The following is a 14,043-nucleotide window of genomic DNA, read 5'->3' as shown; positions in this document are numbered from 1 at the left end:
TCTGAAGCAGCTGTGTCCTTCTCAAGCTTAAGAGAGGGAGACGTGCAGAAAAATACTTCAGGTCAAAATATGCTATGTTTTCCTTTCAAAAGGCAGTTTTGCCACTGTATGCTTTGAATTAGAGCACAAGTGAATTATGTGGTTTCAGGTCACAGAGGTAAAGGATGCTCTCTATAAGGGTGACATGACCAAGATCCCAGCAGCGGGGTGTGGTGTGAAAACTCTCAGTTGAATGAGGAAGGAAAAAACAGAGTGTGTTTCATCTCTCCTCCTGCTGCCAGGCACAGTACCAAGCACCTGCATTTGTACAGACAACATTTCTCTCTCCTGTAAACAGATCTTGCAAAAAAAAAGTTGATATAAAAAGGAAATTTTAAGATCAAATTCCAGCTTTTCAATCTCTAAAGAAACCCTCTGGGGGGAGGTCCAACATCAGGGTAGAACTGGAGGCCAAGCACAGTCACTCTCCATACCCGTGATCATGAACTGAAGCCTGTGCAGAGCTCGCTGTGTCAAACCTGGGATTTACCAGTGGTCCTCAGAGAGGAAAGGAGGAACCCATGCCTGCTCCCATGGCATGGCAGAAGGGAAGTCCCTTTAACCGAAAAAGGTGGCAAATCTGGAAAATCCAACATTCAAATAAAAAACTGGTGAAAGGAGAAAGAGCTAAGGAGCTAGGAAAGATTAATGAGACAGAGATGAGTCCTAACCAGCCCTTTAATACCAACTTCTCCAGAGCCACAGAGGAAGCATCCTCGCCAAGTCAAGACTTCCTAGAATTCCTCTTGACTTCTGTCTTCCTAGAAATCTGAAGTAAGACAGTAATTACTGCAAGGAGCCCTACGGAGTTCACTCTGGAAGGCTTCAGTTTCCTCTCAAGTGCACACAGGGAAGCTCAGAAGTAAATGATTAATGACCCAAAGCTTTATTTGATCTGCTGCTACAATTAAGCAGTGGCTGGCAAAGCTCACCAGCCTCCCTCAGGTACTAATCCATATTGGGCTGTTTCAAAGAGTTCCTGAGAAACTGGAGCTTAGGTAACCTCATTAAAAGCTATTTGAGAGGTGTTTCAGTTACATTAATATAGTATATGACTACTGAGGACATCCATGTGCTGCTCATATATAAAAATACAAATAAGTCACCTGTTGGGTAGCTGAGGTTCTTCAGTTATGTCTAAATGGTATAAGGATATGATGGGTATTTGGATGTAAAGGATATTCACTGACTGAAGATGAATTTAGTAAATAACTTCCAACCATGTATTTGGCTAGGAGTGCCATGTGATCTTCATAGAAATGTGTGCTACATGTTAGACCTCTAACTACTAAGTTCTGACATTTCTTGTGATAAATACCATATGGAGAGACTAAGCTGTTAGAAAAATATGTTTGGGCAGAGGCAAGATTGTTTTGATAAGCTACAGGCCATTTTCACAAACAGCATTTACCTATCAGAAAATATATAATTGCATAATGTTTCATCTGTCTCAGTACCATGCCCAGATGTTTTTACTGAAAATAAAAAAGACAACTCTGACACTGCCAAAAGAAAATCCCTAGAAAGAACAGCTGATATTGACAAAGAATAGGATAACATTTTAAAAATTGTGAGAAATTAAACAGCACTTAAAATCCCCCAGGCACAGAGCACTAGGTCCATAAAGACAAACGATGGCACCACCCCCACAGCCTTCCTGATGCTGGTGCCTCAGCCTCATCATTTCTTTCGTGCTGGACATACAGGTCATGGACCTGTCTAGAAACCCAGCTCAGAGAACTGCCCCTGCTGGTAACAAGGCTGTGGTGCTGTCATGGCTATGTTCCTTTTCAAGGGGACTAGGTCCCTGGTTTGCCTAATGTCCACACAAACCCTTGTGCCAGCAGAAGGATGGCAGCAGCAATGAGCTGGGAGCAGGACAGTTCTTGTCCGTGGCAGGGCAGGCCGGGCCATGCTGGATGTGAATGGGTGCACCGCCAAAGTGTCCGGGATGTAAATGTCTCTGGAAATCTGAGTCCTGGAACCTCACCTCACTGATGTCCTGAGGGAATGAGTTTCCTAAGTAATTACCTTATTTTTTATATTTTAATGTTTTACTCTTGAATATACAACCTCCATTCTTCTGAAAGACTGAAATCAGAGACTCAAATAAGAATCCTGATACTCCTGATTTTTTTTTAAAGCAGCTAAATTGTAACGAAATAAAATTTTTGCTTTGATGGGAAAATAATATTTTTTTCTACCTTTATTGCTAAACAGTGTAAGACTGGGCCTTTTTTCAGTGATGAAATATACACATTTCGAAAGCCATTTGTTTAAAAATGTCATTAATACTGAAAGTTTTCATCAAAATGTGGAAAATTGACACATTTAGAAATGGTTTTGATTAACATCCACCTTCTTAGACTGCTATAGATTCTATATATATTGTAGAACAGTATTTTTTCTGTATTTTTAGTAATTCCATCAAAACAATAGGATAACTAGTATTTCAAATTCCACTTCAGCTGATATTTAATTTCAACAGCTGGCAGCTAGACTGATTCTTTGCAAGAATCAAAACTTTGAAGGAAAATGTTCCAAGAAATGTCCCCAAGTGAAGTCTTCCTTGTGCAAACCCGGGGTTCAGAGACAACATGAAAGGGAAAATACAGAAGTACAGTGTAACCTTCTGTCCCCTAACCTGCATTTACACACGCTTGTAGCTGTGACAGTTCCACTATGATATCTGCTGCAAGGAAAGGTCCCCCCATCAAAACAGAAAAGTAGTGTTATATGGCCAACAGATCAAACGTGGGTAACATTTTTCACCTTGAGATATACTATTTACCTCATAGAGTAAATTCATTGCAGTGGGGGGCAGGGTAGGGGTGGAAGGCAATTAAAAATTAAACATAAGTGGGAAGAAAAAGTACAGACTTTAATACAGTCTGGATGGCAAGAACTGCAAAAACCAGTTCTGGCATAAGACCTTGCTTGATGCATCCAAATTTTGCATCATAGTTGTTACATTTCAGTCACACTAGAGAGCATCTCAAGATGTACAACTGGCCAAGGCAGAGACATTTTTGACAGAAGTTTCTGTAACTTGCTCTTACAGATCCTCAAAAATGGAAATCCCCAAATTGCCCATGCTGTCTCTTCTCGAGCATCACAATCCTGATATCTAACCTAAATCTCAGGCTGAGGATTAAACTGTTGTACTGCTTGCTCTTTCGTCTTCACTATGGACTTTCAGAGGGCTCACGTGCCACGCAGCCTGTATTCCTGTTTGTTTGTGCTGGGACAGCTATGAACGTGGTGATTCATGCGCAGCCTGAGGTTCACTGGTGAAGAACCTCCTGTTTTTTCACAGAACTGCTACCTACCTGGCTGTTCCCCATCCTGCATTTCAGAAGCCGATGGCCCTGTCTTGTGCTTGTGTTTCAGGAATGTCCCACTTTTCCAAAGCATTTTTCCAGTTTGTCAAGATCATTTCTGAAATCTGATCTTGTTATCCAGCATAACCATAGCCGTTCCTAGCACCAGGTGGTGGTATCCACAAATTTATTACAGTAAGTGTGCTCTCTGTGTCATTATCCACATCTCTGCTGAAAACCTCTAATGGCACGGAACAAACCACTGCTTAATTCCTCGTATAAAGCTTTGCATTTTCATTGTTGGCGGTTGAGAAGGGCTCCTGTGTACAGCTGTGCCATCAGTTCTGCAGTTGTTCCCTTGCTTAGACTTTATCAGAGTATCACAGAAGTCAAATCCACGCTTAAGTCAACTAAAATCTCCGTTTTTCAGTTTTTCCTTTATCAAAGAGGGAAGTCAATTTCTTCTGACGCCTGCTGTTCCCATAAAGCTGCTGTCGTCGCTTGCACATCCTTTTCCTGCGTTCTGGATGCTTAGGAACGGCAGGCGGTGCCAGTCGAGGGGCGGCGCGGGGGCCGCGACTCTCGGACGGGTCACTCGTGCCCCACCGCTCCGCGGGCGCTGCGCGGGGCGGGCCGTGCCCTGCGCGGGGCTGCGTGGCCGGGCCCGCGGCGGCCGGCCCCTGCCGGGGTCTCCATGACGACCCGCCGCCGCTTGGGTTGCCGGGGCGGCGGCGCCGGGGGTTGCGGCCCGGGCTTCCAACTGGCCGCGGCCAACAGCCGCCGCCGCCTCCATTGGCCGCCGCCTATATAGGGGCGGCGAGCGGGCGGCCTCGTTGGCGGTGCGCGGTGCAGGGCGGCTTAGCGTTCTCCGGGCAGGTGGCGAGCGGGGCCGGGCAGCGCGGTCGGCAGCCTGCCTTCCTGCGGGCGGGCGGGCGAGCGGGAGGGGCTGCCCGGGCCGTAACCAAATACTTGTGTTGGTTTGGGTTTTCTTTTCCCCCAACCTTGTTGTTGGTTTTTTGTTGTTTTGGTTTTTGTTTTTCCCTTATTTTTGTGTTTTTGTGTTTTTGTGTTTGTTTGTTTTTCTTATTTTTTTTTTCCTCTCCTCCGAAAGGTACCGACGTTGGGGCGATGCGCCGCACCAGTGAGAAGAGCCGGGCAGGGCGGCGGGAGCCCTGCTCCGCTGTCCCCCACAGCAGCGGGCGAGCCGTGCTGGGGGTGCTGGCGGAGAACGGGCAGCAGCGGCCCGGCGGCCAGGTGAGCCCCGCCCGCGGCGGCAACGCCTTCGCTGCCTGCGGAGCCGCCGCGCCTCCCCTCCGTGCCCGGGGGCCGCAGCCACCCGCCGGACTCCCCGAGAAAGCCCCGGGTGGCCGCGCTCGCCGCGGGCTGGGGCGAGCGCCCTGCCCCGATGCGGGCTCGGGGGCTGGTCGTCTGCCCCAGGCATAAGCAGTGCTCGCCCCTTCTCTCGAGGCTGCAGGTAAAGGCCTGAGAGCGGTGGGGTAAGTAGTTTAATCGGGCTCCAGTTAATGAGCATGAGCTTCTTGAGAAACCCAGCTGGTAACGGCTTGGTCCTAATCTACTGACTCTCCCCTGTGGAAATGCTTTGAGCAAATAATCCCTTCTGGAATGAAGGGAGACTTGGTGAGACTGTATTTGGGCACTTACCCTCTAAAGTGAAGGGGGTGGTTTGAGAAAAGTCTTTTCACTGGTGTTTACCCAAAGGTCCTATTGCTGTGTGCCTGGTCATGCTCCATCAGGGTGCCAGAGCCTTCAAGAACCTGAGGTTCACAGCAGGTTGTCTGTCTGCATTTCTGTTTTTTAGGCCCTCCTGGAGTTTTCTGGAGTGGCAGGGAACATGTTACTGTACTGACTTAGAGGACATAAAATAGCAGCTGTTGTGTGTACACAAGCTATTCTTGTGGCTCTAGAAAGCCCATAACTCGGTGACTCACAGATAGATGATGTGAAGGATTTTAGTCCTAGGGGTTGTGATGCTTGAGCTCAAAATGTTAAAACTTTGGTCTTTACTCAAGGTGCATTCTTGTAGGTAAAATCCTTCAGAAGTCTGTGATGGTGCCTGAATACTTTCTTCTATAACTTGCTGCACTTTAAGGCAGCTGCTTTTTACCAGAACTGAATGTGGAACAGACCCTGCCCCTGCCAGACCCCGCAGAACCAGGCAGCACCCTCGCCTCATTCTCCTTGGCACCAGAGATTAGACTTCTTCCCTGGTTCCTGACTTTGACTGCACCTCACTTGTTCTGTGAGGAGTCTGTTGCAGCAAGACAGCAACAAGTGGTACCTCTGAAGCACCAGCTGTTGGTGGTTTTCCCAGTGAACTTCTATGTTATTGTTGTCTGTTTGGCAAGGAGGTGATTTTTCTTTTCTAAAGCAAGTGATACTTACTGTTGTTTTTCCTTCCCGAGTTGCTCTCCCACAGAACTACTGTGTTCTCTTTCAGGGTGCTACTATTATCAGACGCTTCTCTGGCTCTGAAAACACCATCCCTTTGGCTGGAAAAGATGAATTACCTAAACGCATGGGCAATGTTCCATCAAAGCAAGAGTTTGCTATCTATGTAGATGACCAAGAACAGAAAGAAAACTACAGCTACCAAGTGGCTGAAGAGCTGGAATCAAGCCTGTGTGAGCTGGATACTAGTGCAATGTCATCCAGTATTCACCTTCTGCTGGATCTCAGTACAGGTAACACCTGTTATTACTGAGGCGGTATCTACAGCACAAGTACGTGTAGGGTGGTTACGAATTGTGATGCTGGTAAACTAGTAGGTAGCTTATGTTACAATAAATAACACTTCACGATAACTTGGATTGTGTCCACATCAGCTACAACGCTTCTGTGCTAGAAATAACAGGAGAAGGCAAAGGGGTTAATTAAAAAGAAGTCTTGCTGGTTCCTTTCACCTGTTAGGATCTCCTATGCTAGTGGACACATCCTTCCAGTCTCAGCCTGAGGATCACATGGTAGATGCCATAACTCTGACTGTGGGAGAGTACGCAGAAGACATTCATCAGTACCTCCGGGAGGCTGAAGTGAGTGCCTTGTAACAAGCTTATAGATGTTTGTGGTCTCTGATGGGCTGCAATACTGCCAGGATATATGGCTGCCCCAGGATAACCCAAGGCTGCCACTGAACTACAAAGGAGAGAAAGCAAGCAGTAAAAGCCATCTCTGAGGGCAGCATCTAGACAGGGATGAGATCTCTCATGATTACTGTGTCCCTGAAATCCCCTACCAGTGGAGCATCTACTGACTTTTTGCAATGAAGAGTTCTTGCAGGTGGGAGTTGTATTCTGGAAAAATACTAAAGTAGTTGGATGTGATCTCACTGATAGCTCTCCTACTGTGGTAGAAGTTTTTCCTGCCTTACTATATCAGAGCAATAAAGTGCAGTCTCTCAGTTGGAAGCAGGGTGAGGGGTGGGGAGAGGGAAATGTGATTTGTTCATTTTCAGGCCACTGTGAATGGCCCATGTGCTTGATGGCAAAGGCTGTCCATAGTCCAGGAGGTCTCTTATTATTCTGCTACTGACACAGCAGCTCCTTTCTCTTCAGTGTAGAAATACTACTTTTTAGAGATGCTACTAGCTAGCAGTTAATACTACTATCACTGTAACTGTAGTTAGTAGTAATGAGTTATTAATAGTGGAAGAACTCATGCTCCTTTTGGTATGAGTGTTAAGAGAAGTTAATCGGCTCAGCCATTGATGCTTCTCTTCAGGGTGAGCATCCTGATTTTTCAGCTCTCTCTCCAAACAGGTAAGATTCAGGCCCAAGCCCTACTACATGAGGAAGCAACCAGATATCACTACAGGAATGCGTGCCATCTTGGTAGACTGGCTGGTGGAAGTAGGGGAAGAATATAAACTTCGAACAGAGACTTTGTACTTGGCGGTCAACTTCCTGGACAGGTTTCTCTCCTGCATGTCTGTTCTCAGAGGGAAGCTGCAGCTTGTAGGAACAGCAGCAATCCTTCTGGCTGCGTAAGTGTTTTGTTTCCTGAAACCTCAGTGAGTGAAAACTTATTTTTGGACTGAATCTTTTAGTTTAATTTGAAGAACTGAAACTTGCAGTCATAGGTAGCTTTTCACGATGTCTCAAGATTAGCAACTTCTTTTTGTGGTTTTTTTTTTTTTCCCTTTGTTTCCCTACTTGGGCACTAGCAAAATTAAATTTTTAATGTTTGCGATGTGAGGAGCCGTAGTGGGAATACCTTCCAAGCATAATGGCAGGAGCAAAAATGCTACTGTGCCAGGCTGCTAGCCTGTCAGGCTGTAATAAATTCACAGTTGCAGTTACTAATTAGCCCTGAACTATTTTAAGTAGACAGGGTACCAAACATAACCTAGGAATGCATGAGTTTTTGTCTGAAGTGCGTTCTGTTACTGAGACTTTGAGAGCTTGCTGTTAATCAAGAGCTAACAATGTGAGTGTTTCTATCTAGACTGACTTGAAGTTTCTGTAAATATCCTTGCCCAAATTTTAAGCTAAATTGTTACCTAGCCTGGAGGAATGACTAAAATAAGAGCTCTACGCAAATCTTCCTGATGTCATGTGCTCATCCTGATACAGGTTCAGCAGAAAGCTTTCTTTTTATTGTAACTTCTAAACTGATAAATGTGGCTTCTATATTCCTTTTTCAGGAAATATGAAGAGATCTACCCTCCAGAAGTGGATGAATTTGTGTATATAACAGATGATACCTACACAAAGAGGCAGCTGCTAAGAATGGAACACCTGCTTCTCAAAGTGCTAGCTTTTGACCTAACAGCCCCAACCATCAACCAGTTCCTCCTTCAGTATATTCAGAGGCATGGAGTCTGTATGAGGACAGAGAACTTTGCGAGGGTATGAATTATTTACCTCTTAACACTAAGGAGGGAGAAGTGATCCTAAAAGCAGAACCACCCTTCTATTTCACAAAGTTATCAGAGCATAGTATTAGTAGCAGAACTTATCAATCAAAAGATACTATGTTTTCATGCCAAGTCTTATCTGGGACTGCAACAGGCCTGAAACTGCATGTTTTGTAGCCTTCTACCTTTAGTAGGTGGCTCATGTGTCAAAACTTCTGGATAAACATCTCATGGAAATCCTAAATTTTGCCTGTCTGGTCAGGGATAACGCAGTAGCCAGGCAGCTAGGTATAAGGTGGTTGTGTGTGGTTTTTGATGTGTTGTGGGTGTTTTTGTGTGTGTGTGTGTGTGTGGTGGTGGTGGTGTTTTTTTGGGGGGATGGGTTGGGTTGTCTTTTTTTGGTTTTGTCTTTGGGCTTTGTTTGTTTGTGTGTGGTGTGTTTTATTTTTTGTTTTTTTGCCTGCATAGCAAGTTTGCCCTGGATATGGTGGTACTACATATTGCTACACAATAACATGGCATATGCCTGCATAGCTCCTTAGGCAACCCTGCTTACAAACAGGGTAACCAAGCTTACAGCAGAACATCTGACCTACTGCAAAGGGTATAAGACTGTACGTGGCTCTACTCAGAGTCCAAATTCTGTTTCTTAAGAGCTGTCCATTCATCCCTGATCTCCAAGTGAGGTCCATCTATGTGAACAAAAGCCTCAGAAGATGGGGAGAGTGTGTCTTTGTTATTTTTACAAAAGATGAATTTTCTAAGTCTTTGTCTGTAAAACTATATCAGAGCTCATGATGGGATGGGAACTTCAGATTAGTGTACATTGTTTAGGCTTTGACACAGTGTCTTTTTGTCCCCACTGAACCATTCTAAAGGTTTCTCTTAAGACCGACAGGCCTAGAATGCTATTTCTACTCACCAGACATGTGGAGCATGATTTTTACATGAAACTGAGACTGTTGACAACTTTCAGTGCTTGTTGTATAGGACTGATTTTACTAGCTTGGCTCTTTCTGTTTGAAAGATCTGTGGGTTTTTTTTCTCAGTATCTTGCAGAGCTGAGTCTCCTCCAAGATGATCCATTTCTGAAGTACCTTCCTTCACAAATTGCTGCAGCAGCCTACTGTCTAGCAAACTATACGGTGAACAGGTCTTTCTGGGTAAGAACAGCAACTACATGGTAATGAGTAGCTCATGCATTTTATGTTATTATAACTAGGCTGAGAAGCAGGAGGAGCAGCTTCAAAGGATGTTGTTAAAAAGTCTGAAATACTAGGATGAGTAGCTGTTCCTGAGCTGATGGGGCTACCTGATAAATTAATGTTAAATCAACCTGAAATATCCTGCCTCCTTTCTGAAATGGGAGGGACCTTGCTGTCTTGGTCACTTAGAGTCTGTACCTAAGGCCTTGTTAGTCTTTAATCTCCAAGGCTCTTCCTCAAAAAAAACCACCACCACCACCAACAAAAAACAACAACAACACAACAAAAAAAAAAACCCCACCATTCAGAGGCTTTCTTGGAGGAAGAGGAGAGCTGAATGTGTCTGCTTTAGTGGAGTGGTTACACTGAGTGGCTGCTTTAATGCAAGCCTCGATGGGCCTCTCAGCTGTGTGTTGGAGGAATAGCTTTAGCAGAGAGCAGAATCCAGAAAAGATGTAATGGATGCCACATGCTTAGAGCAGAAGTAGCTTTTTGTCAGATCTCCTGGCACCAAGGAAGACCTAGAGTGAAACTGATGGCAGGATACACTTGAATCCTTTCCAAGCCTAAAGAATCTAGAGTGAACACTGATGTAGTAAAAATGGTCTCTGCTTCTGTATAAAATGTATATTCTGGATGAATGTTGCCTACAATAGAGTAATACTAGTTTTTCTCCTCTGACCAGCCAGAAACACTTGCTGCATTCACTGGGTATTCATTAAGTGATATAGTGCCTTGCCTGACTGATCTGCATAAAGTGTGCCTTGATGCTCCCCATTGTCAACTGCTCGCAATTAAGGAGAAGTATAAGCGCTCAAAGTAAGTAATTGGGAAGCTGGTGTTCTTTTGTTGCTTGGGCTACAGCTGCTGTAGCTGACAGACTTCTTATAGTAGTCAGCTTCTGTTCCTGGAATGGAAGTCTCTGTCAGCCTCTGAAGGGGAAAACTTTTCTGGCCGCAAGAGTAGTTCAACCATAGTTATACAGATGTACTGGATTATAATTCTTCTGCAGTGTTGCAGGTTGATTGTTTTCTTTCCCAGAGCATTGCACAAGAAGGTGGTATCTTTAAATTTGTCAACTAAACTAATATCCTTAGTGACTGCATTTCTATTCCAGGTACCTGCAGGTGTCTCTTCTGGAGCCCCCAGCAGTTCTTCCTCTACAATAGAGACTGTGGATCCTGGCCTTGGAGACTACCTCCTCCCAATCAGCAAAGCTGATTTAATATTTCATTGAGCACTGCAGGTCATGTGTTTGTAACCATAGTGATCAGAATGGTTTTTAGCTAGTATTTTTTTAATTAGATGCCTTTTTGATAAAGGATATTAGTCTCCAGCTCTTAATGTAACTGACAGCACTTTTAATAAATGTCTTATTACACCATCCCTCTGTGAATCTTCTGACTCCTGTTAATATCTGCAGTAACAGTGAGAGGAAAGGGTTGTGGTTTTTTTTACAAAATTACTGTGAGCAGAGCTTTTAAGCTTTTTATCCATTAGAGTGGATAAAGTGTGGCTTCAAACAACGCAACCTGACATCTCCTTAGACATGGGTGATTTGCTACAGTATCTTATCTGTTTCTTCCTTTTCTATGAGACAAGATCATGTGGCCATGAACAGAATCTATTCTCTGGAGCTTGTTTACCATATCACAGCAAAAAACATCCAGATGCAAGTGGTCTTTGAACTCGGAACTTGTGTATAGAAGACCATCAATGCAGAGGTGAAAATCAAATTTCCATTTATGGAGGTGAAAAAGGGGAATTCCTCTGCAGGGAGTTGGAAGAAGGTGAGACTGACTGGCAGAGCCTTAGGAATGCTTTGAAACACTGGTCAGCAGGCTGCAGTAGAGGGCAATGCTGTGAGGAAGAAATGTGGAACAGTAGAGCTGCACTAGATTGCTGCTGTGTCATACCTGTGTTATTGAGTAGTCTTAGGGTGTAGCTGCCTGAGATAGCCTCTCCTGCCACTAGAGCACTGCTGGACATGTTTGGTCTTCAGTCTCTAGAGAAACATCACTCTTGGCAGGAAGGAGGCAGTGGTGGGACAGGACTAACTATTAAGTGCCTACACTGTTTTGTGCCCCCCAGCTATTCATTAGATAGCATTTTTATAAAACAAAACACTACCTTGAGTAATCTTAAATGCAATCCCTGTCTAATTTAGTTAAAAACAAACAAAAAAAACCCACAACAGTTGATCATGTTGGTCAACATGTAGAGAACTACATTCAATTAATCTAAACAGTAAGGTAAGTCTGAGGCATTCTGAGACAAAAGAAATTGATCTTGAAGTGGTCTCATTTAAGATCTGTAGCCAACAATGGTGTTTTGAATGTTTCTGGTCTATTCTCACTTCTTTTGTTGTATTTGTCTTACTCAGAGCAGGGAAGACTTACTGCTCTTGTGAGTGAGCCTTGACTCTTCCAAGGGGACAACTGTGTTCTCTGTCATATGAGTCATCACACTTATCTCTAGCATGCTCCTCATGTGAGCTTTCCTCTGCAGCTAATGCTGGAGAAAGGTGTGAGAGATGCTTCTGAAGGTGAAATAACACTGTTTTAATAAGATGAAGTGTTCTAATGCAGATGCAAAACCACTTCAGAGTACTTAAGAGATGTACTGAAAATAATCAAGTATACAGGAACATGGATTTTTAGAGAGGGAGATTAAAGAAACCCAAAAGGAAACTTTAAGTTTTCATTGATGTAGTGCCTGTGCTGTACAGGAAAAACTAAGACCTGTAAAGCTCACAGCCTTGTGTTATGTCTGAAACAAGCAGACATATTCTAGAAAAGAAACAAAGGGGAATCAACATTAAAGACTAAACAGAGGCAGTCTCAATTCTCGATCATCCTACTTAGTAGCCTGCAGATCACAACCACAGATAAGACTTAATTCTCTTTGTGCAGATCATATTTGAACTGTTGCAGTTTTAGAGTTGTCAAACCTGATCTTGCCCAGTTAGCTCTGCTGTGGAGATCAGTCTGAATTTCAGCGCATGTATTTCAAAGGCTGAATATTGACTTCTGTGCAAGTCAATATCTTCCTGCCAGTTCAAATGTACTGGGACAATACACCAGGAATAAAACCTACTGGTGAGACAGCAGGCTGAACACATCCAAAGAGCTTTGAGTGATCATGCAGTGCTCAGGTGGTTGGGTGATCATTCAAATGGAGTGGGTTGGAATTGAGAAGTATTGGGGATTTTAACTTTGTCACATGATGATGAGTTCAAGAGCTCTTGGTATTGGTATTAGAAACAAACAAAAAGCTCCCTAGTCTTATTCTAGTGGTTTCCATACTATCATGCTATGACTTCCAGAAGACCCAAATGTGCAGTGGTTGCCTGTTCTTGATGATTCTTCGTTGTAGCTAATTTTTTTAACCAATAACTTCTGATGTTAAATAATGTAGCTGCCTCTGGTGTTCTGAGAAAGCTGGTTTTTATAGCTGGGGCGCTGTCGTGGATCCATTGTTCCCTTAATATTAAAATGGACAAGCAGAACTCAAAACTCTGTGGGAAGTTACTGATTTAACAACTAATGTCTGTCCTTGTTTTCCTCTACTCCGGAGTGAGTTCAGGATCTCTGAGAGGTAACTGGGTGGTTAGGGCAGGTTTAACTGTGGTCAGGACAGTTAAGCTGTTAATTCATGACTGAAGGGTGTCTGCCTTACTGGGAAATCTGGCTGCATGATGTGAAGCCTGTGTACAAACCTGCCTGTTGTCAGTTCTACAAATGGCTAGAATTAGCTCTTATCACTGAGGTTGGTACTTATTTTTGCCAGTGACCTTTAAGCAGCTGTGGGGCTGCTTTTATGGATGAGAAACAAGCCAGCAGCATTAGTGATTGCTTCATTAAGTTGAACTTTTTGTCTTGTAACTTTCCTCCACACCCACTGCCCCAGACCAATATCATCTTTGTATACTGAAGAGCTGTGCAGACTCTGCTAGGCAGATGTGAACTGGAGGAGGTACAAAACCATGCCCCACCACTCAGATGTTCTAGACCCCTGTCGAGTCCTATAAACTTTGTTAGGTCCTCTGCTGGTTATAATGGATCTACGTATTTTCCCATTGCATCAGACAATTAAGAGTATCATTGAATACTCATTTTAGCTCTTCTGTCTGCTTTGTAGTTATTCTCTTGTATGGTAAGGTAAGAATTTCTTTTGGATGCTTGTTCAGATTGCATGCACCTAATATAAAACATGCGAAGCTTTGCATGATGAAATGACCATAACAAACATTGTTGTAACATGTTTATGGAGGATATGCACTTTTTGTGGTGTTCCTGCAGAGATGTAGAGAAACATTGGATTAGAAAGCCTGTGTGATGAGTAGCTATACAGCCAGTCCCAGCTCTTTGGTGCCCTGCTTGGGGTTTGTCAGTGTAGGTGGCAGCAGCGCAGTCACTGGAGAGAATTAACACAGATAAACTTCCAGGGCAGTCTACAGAAAGATGCTGAGTACATGATACAGTTAATCCTGAAGTACACACCTACCCTCATTAAATTGCATCTAAACTAAGCCAAGACAAGAAAGAGTAGACAGTTCTGGCCTTAATCCTTCTGAAGATGCTAAAATTATGGCTCTGCATCCTGG

The 14,043-nt window shown here is 43.9% G+C and overlaps 1 protein-coding gene across 1 annotated transcript; it reads left to right on the top strand.

The window, feature by feature from the left end:
• Nucleotides 1-4,487: 4,487 nt before the first annotated feature.
• Nucleotides 4,488-10,785, top strand: CCNA1 (cyclin A1; the record flags this gene model as incomplete). The annotated part of the gene is made up of 8 exons (XM_082053446.1): nt 4,488-4,613; nt 5,818-6,061; nt 6,288-6,409; nt 7,136-7,359; nt 8,020-8,224; nt 9,282-9,395; nt 10,123-10,256; nt 10,555-10,785. The coding sequence occupies 8 exons, from the start codon at nt 4,488-4,490 to the stop codon at nt 10,604-10,606; spliced, it is 1,221 nt and encodes a 406-aa protein (XP_081909572.1). The 3' UTR covers nt 10,607-10,785.
• Nucleotides 10,786-14,043: the final 3,258 nt, after the last annotated feature.

The sequence above is a fragment of the Streptopelia decaocto genome, assembly GCF_964273445.1.
Source record: "Streptopelia decaocto genome assembly, chromosome: 1".
NCBI lineage: Eukaryota > Metazoa > Chordata > Aves > Columbiformes > Columbidae > Streptopelia > Streptopelia decaocto.
Note: the sequence above shows the minus strand (reverse complement) of the source record. Positions and strands in the feature narration are given on the sequence as shown.